The 5,900-nt window shown below is 41.3% G+C and overlaps 1 protein-coding gene across 1 annotated transcript in view; it reads right to left on the reverse strand.

The window, feature by feature from the left end:
• pigm (phosphatidylinositol glycan anchor biosynthesis, class M) overlaps positions 1–2,710 on the reverse strand; it is an 8,801-nt gene extending 6,091 nt beyond the window's left edge. The window contains exons 1-4 of the mRNA XM_020608851.1: positions 2,317–2,710; positions 2,051–2,271; positions 914–1,087; positions 628–748 (exon numbers count right to left, since the gene is read on the reverse strand). Coding sequence (XP_020464507.1) covers positions 628–748; positions 914–1,087; positions 2,051–2,221 — 466 coding nt within the window. The 5' untranslated portion in view covers positions 2,222–2,271; positions 2,317–2,710. The remainder of the gene's footprint in view (positions 1–627; positions 749–913; positions 1,088–2,050; positions 2,272–2,316) is intronic.
• Between the last annotated feature and the right edge of the window lie 3,190 nt (positions 2,711–5,900).

Below are 5,900 nucleotides of genomic sequence, written 5' to 3' on the forward strand. Positions count from 1 at the left end.
CCTCCCACCCCTCACACTCCCACTTCACACAGACTCCTGCCTTTAGGGAGAAGGTATCAGAGTCTCCAGGCCCACTCCACCGGACTTACAAACAGCTTCATCCACCAGGTTGTGAGGATGCTGAAACGCTGTCCATTACCTCCCTGCCTCTGCCCCTGGACTGTGACCCACCACAGAACATAAAAAGACTACCCCTGCTGTTGCACTAACTCAATACATTTCCCCCTTTTTGTTATATTATATGTAAATCTGCTGCTGACTGTTTTTTAACATCGTATCTGCTGCTGTTGGTCATTTGCACTACTGTCCATGTGCATCTCATAAGCTATTATGCATCTCATCACCAACTGGTGATGCTGACCACCTGACAATCTTCTAGTTATTATTTGCACTACTGTCACTGTTTGCACATGGTTTTGAGTTTCAAGTTTAAAGTGAATTGGTATCTTCCAGCTTCTGACTGGCTGAACACACCTGAGCCAGGTAATCAGCAGCAGGTCAGGCAGGGGATAGTTGGAAAACAAGCAGGACAGCGGCCCTCAAGGACTGGAATTGGCCACCCCGATATAAGGTCTCACAGTTCACACTGCATGTCAGGACAAAAACACACCAGTCTCACACCCTTACCTTCCAAGCAGAGTAATGTCCCAAGCACCAAGGCTGCCATGACTGACTCAGCATTTCCTCGGCTGGATACTCCCATAGGCAGCGGGTTGAGGAGCCACAGAGAAGAAACACGACGTGCAGTCTGAACAGAAATCCCCAAAGAACACAACTTTATCTGCACTGTGCAAGAAGCTACTAAGCTCCTCTGTGATTTTCACAAAACAAAACTAAAGAAGTGTGTTTGTAGTCAAAAATTATAAAATCCTTTAAGGAAAAATGATGGTACGAAACAATCAGACTGACAAACCTCAGAGCCCAGCCCTCGTAGGCAGAGGATTCTGTAGATGAGCAGTCCTGATAGCACATCACAAACAATGAACAGGATCTTGCCAAACACCATGCTGAGATAGATGTTGGGGGTGAGAAGCCAGGCCAGAAGAGGGGTGTAGCGGTAGGTTGATCTATTGTATGGGGACTGGCCCTGGGTACACATTTCCCCACATGAAAATGATGAATATTATATCAGAATAAAAAAAGAACCGATCCAGTAAAAATCAAACCATATATAGTGCATTCACACCACACCATTGTTTAAATGATAAATGGCAGATTTTGAAATGTTAAAGAATGAAGTTTTGTTAGAATATTTGAAATTCTGAAACATACCATAGCTAGTGGCAGAGAAGAAGCATTAAATGGAGAATAATCATATGTAAAGTACTTCAGGTTGAAATATCATATATATTATAATGTATATGTATATTATTTATCTTATCAGTAGCTTTCGGGTCATGTGACATGGTGACTCTTAATCAGTACCAGATATGATCAGACCACTTCTCTGGCCAAATGTTCCTGGTTTTCTTGGATGCAGTGATTGGAAGGACATGCTGTATTTTAAGAATCAGTGTGACTTACACTACAAACATGTCCTTACCTTTGATGTACACAATAAATAAAAGTCCATAAATCCCATATAAATCTAAAAAGACTCTTCCTACAACTGCAGAACTTGCCTGATAAACTTCTCTTTTTAAAAAGTATGTAACTAGCCCTGCCACAGTAGTCTGCAAATTCACATGTGCACTGCAAACAGGAGCTCCAAATAGCTAATTGGCATACTTAATTTTACAAAACGTAAACACATCTATAGGCTAAAAACGTGGATCATCTTGTAGCCTTTGGTGTAGGTTAATTACATCAAAACATAACCTTGCTTTTCGTTTCTTATAAAAGTTTACCTCGGTTTATGTAGTTCACGACTTTTAATGTAACATAATCCAAAAGACCTCAGAAAACATCATCTGAAAACTTGCATATCTACCGGAACACCGGCCAGGTTCTAGGCTCTGACTTTTTGTGAGTCAAAACTGGCAATACAGGATGAATTCGGGTAATTCAGAGAATGGTGATGTCAAAGTGACGGTAGTTACACAGCTGTTACCTCAGTGATGAACCTTGCAGCATCTGTGAACACATGGTAATCAATATCGGTGTACTTCACCGCCATAGTCCTGTCTTGGTAGTCTCCATAAGCGACCAAAGCCAGTCGAATAGCGAAGGAAGTGGTGTAAAGGACATGTTTCTCTGTGAGCTTTAATATCAGTCTCTCCATCACCAAACAAGGAAAACCAGACTGACAAGCCGAAACTTGGATGCGTTTACCAACAAGGAAAACCAAACTACAAGCCGAAACTTGGATGCGTTTACCAAACTGCCCGTTTCCACGGGGCCATCTCAGTTTGCCTTTAACGAGCAGACATTTCAGGCATGATTACTGTCATGATAAAAAAGCGCCTCGTTTTTAAACGGTAAACAGTACGAACCGGGCTCTAAACCATAGATCTACATAATCAGGAAGTTTGTCGGAAGTGCCTTTCTTCTTCGTGCTCATTGCGAATTGCAACCAGGCGGCGCGCTATCGCCACCTAATGTTGTGTTCTTGCAATCCCGTGTCTTCAAGATGAGCGAAGATACGACATACCATCGGCGTCACTAGGCCTTTTATTGGGGCACGACACACCGTATTGATCTACGGTGTCACACTAAAATCGCACGTTCAAACTCTAACAAGCTCCTATAACGTGAAAAGAAACGATTTGTTGTTCTAATGTCAAAGCAAAAGACAAGTGGAGGCACAAGTGAGTCAAGGTTCGTACGCCACGGTGCGCTCATATGCACGTCGTGAACGTCGTAGCTGGTGCACTGGAGCGCACGCAGCAATCCATGTACTACCAAGCTTAGGCTCAGACACTTAAACAGAGTAGAAACATAACTATGTGCTTATGCCCTAGCGCTCTGTAGTGCATGCAGCTAGAAAATCATAAGAAACAATCATCAATCAAACTAAGGTAATATTTATATAGGCAAATTTTATTTAGAATAAAGCTACAATTTTGCCTCCAAAATCTATTTTCATAATTTGTTGAAGCCTCTACACACCAATAGTCCCACTATTGAAATCTTCTAAGGACTGTTTTATCCAACCAAACAGATCTATTCATATGACAAAAATCACCAAAGCAAACACCACTGGCAAAGATGGAAACAGCTCATGTTGCAACAGCAAATTTATTTGAACAAAAAAGAATGGTTAAAAAATGTGGACATTATCTCCTCCCAGCAGCCCACATCTTATGAATCAGAAACTCTGCAGAGAGATCATATGAATTATTGCTGAGCTTTAAAATTCATCCATTGATCTAGATTGTGTAAAATCATGATTGGATTAAATGAAACCCATGAGTGACTTTTTTTGACTCGATGTCCAACCTTAGAAAACTGAAGTTAAAGAAGAAAACCTGGTGATGCAAATAGGACCAAACTGATCCATCGGAGATGAGGAGGCCAGCTGTAGACATCAGCGCCAACCTGTTTGGTCCTGAGAGTTGAGACGGACTTGATGAGATCTTGAACGGACTGTATCAGTAGAGGGAAGCTCAGTCAGCTTTACCTGAGTCCACCACCACCCTGGATGAGATGACTGCAGCAACTGAACTGTAACCTTTCCGCTGGAGTTGCTTTTTTTTCATGACTCTATTTGAAGACTTAGTTTGAATTTTGGAACTTTACCACAGAGTTGCACAAAGGCTATATCATTTTTCCATCAATAAATGGTGGAAGTACCTGGGCAGGCTAAATGGTTAGATTGAGTGATTATCCACACACTTGAAGTTGTGCTTTGATAAGTTGTAAGCCTATCTTGGTAAGTGTAGTTGTGCTGTTTTCAAAATCATCACCACCCAGATTTTAATAACTTCATTTTACTTTATGGTTAAATTTCTGAGTTGTCTCACTCTGCCAAGTTTCAGGGGGAAGATGCATGCTTCAGATAGGCCTGGTGAGGTAAAGCTTTGCATTTCATGTGCCTATTAGATTTTTCTGGACGTGGGAGTCCTCCCAGCAGGGGAATTTATCCCACCCCTTGCAAAGTAGTATCGCTGATGTGGGGATATGTTTAGCAGTTTCATACATAGATGGGACTGTTGTCAGACCTCTGGTATGCGGTAGATGTGATACCAGCCGGGAATGCATTTTGGGGTTCTTGGGAGGATGCAAGCCTGGCAGAGACAGACAACTCAGATGACTAAATAAGCTCTGGGACACTCACTTTGAGTGTATTTGCCTTATTTTCTGTGATGAGAATGATGGGAGTGATGACTATGAAAACTCACCCCAACTGGTCAAGGCAGAAGACTGCCCATCTTGAGCTAGGGTCTGCTCAGAGGTTTCTTCTGGTAAAGGGAGTTTTTCCCTCCCCACTGTTGCCAAGTGCTTGCTCAAGGGGGATTTGTTGGGTTTTTCTCTATATTGATAATAACAATAAGGTCTAGACCTTACTGTACTATGTAGTGTCCTGAGATGAGTTTTGTGTAAGGCTTCCTCTGCGCCACCTGCCCTTCTCCTTGTTCTTTCTCTCTCCCTCTCTGCAGGCTTTCTGTCCTGGCATAGCACACAGCTGTGTTGAGATACACAGCTGAGATTGGTTGCTTCATCACCAATCTCCTATTTAAGACTCAGGCAGAGGCTCCTCCAGGCCAGTATGTTGAGGATTACTTCCATGACACTTTGGCTATCCCTGTTGACGCTCCTAACACTACGACTTCTTTCTGCCCCTGCAACTCTTCACATCTCTCTAGCCTCCTAGCCTCCTAGCCATGCCATCTTTGTCCGTGTCCCTCCAAGCTCTCCAGCTACACTTGTCTTATCTCTCCTGGCTGACATCTTTCCTCCTCTGCTCTCAGGTCAGTCAGCATTAGCCACTACCAGCTGTACTCTTCATCTCCTGCGTACAGGTTCCTGAGTCAGAAAAGTTGTGATAGTTCAGGATTCTTCTCTTCAGAACCAAGGACGGCACATGTTGTTCCACTTCATATTCTCCATGTTTCTCTTTGCTGACAGAAAGTGAACAAACTCCCTTCAAAAATCCAGCAGGTTAGATTTGCTTTTATAAGAACAAACATAACATTGTATATACTGTATAAACCAAGCTGCACTAACTTAAATGTAACATCTTCTGGTGAAGTTGTAGCAGTAATACAAACATGGATTTACTGCAGTAAAAACTTTTAAAATTAGGCTGCTGCTGGCTGTCACTCCCCTTCTTTGGCCATGTGTAGCATTTAATGACCTGTATACAAAGTCCCCAAACACCTTTAAAAATCTGGTAGTGTATTTCTTTATTACAAACATACATGAAACTAATCATTTCTTGAATGTTAACTTCTCCTGGTAAGTTAGCCTTAAGTAGAAATACTTTAAATATCATCTTTAACAGTGGGCTCCTGCTGCTTTGTCATCAGTTTTTGTTTTACCACCACAATGTATACTTCTATTTCCATATAGCCATCATAGATTGTCATTAATCTTACCTTAATGTTTAAAAAAACATGAATGTACCAGTGTTCAACACTTCTAATAGTACCTCCAGGATTTGTCAGTCTTAATAACATGACTGTTGGAGCTTTAAAGTGAGCATAAAATTCAGTTTTTTGTTTTGTTTTTTTTCAGTCTCCAGGCATTACAGCTCATGCTATCTCAAGTTACAATTATTAAACCAAAAACAATTAAATATGGAGCACTGACATCTTTGACAACACATTAATCACAGAGTCAAAAGAACAACAAAACAGCGTCATTTTTTTGAGCAGTGTGTTTCCATATCCTTAATACAAACTTCCTCTCAGGCTGCCAGAACCTTTCTCCGTCATAGCTGCTCCCTATTTCTAATTGTTTGAACATAGTTTTTATTCATTAAAATCATTTTGGGTTACTTGCATTACTTTTCAAAAAAA

The sequence above is a fragment of the Monopterus albus genome, unplaced genomic scaffold (genome assembly GCF_001952655.1).
Source record: "Monopterus albus unplaced genomic scaffold, M_albus_1.0 scaffold96.1, whole genome shotgun sequence".
Lineage (NCBI taxonomy): Eukaryota > Metazoa > Chordata > Actinopteri > Synbranchiformes > Synbranchidae > Monopterus > Monopterus albus.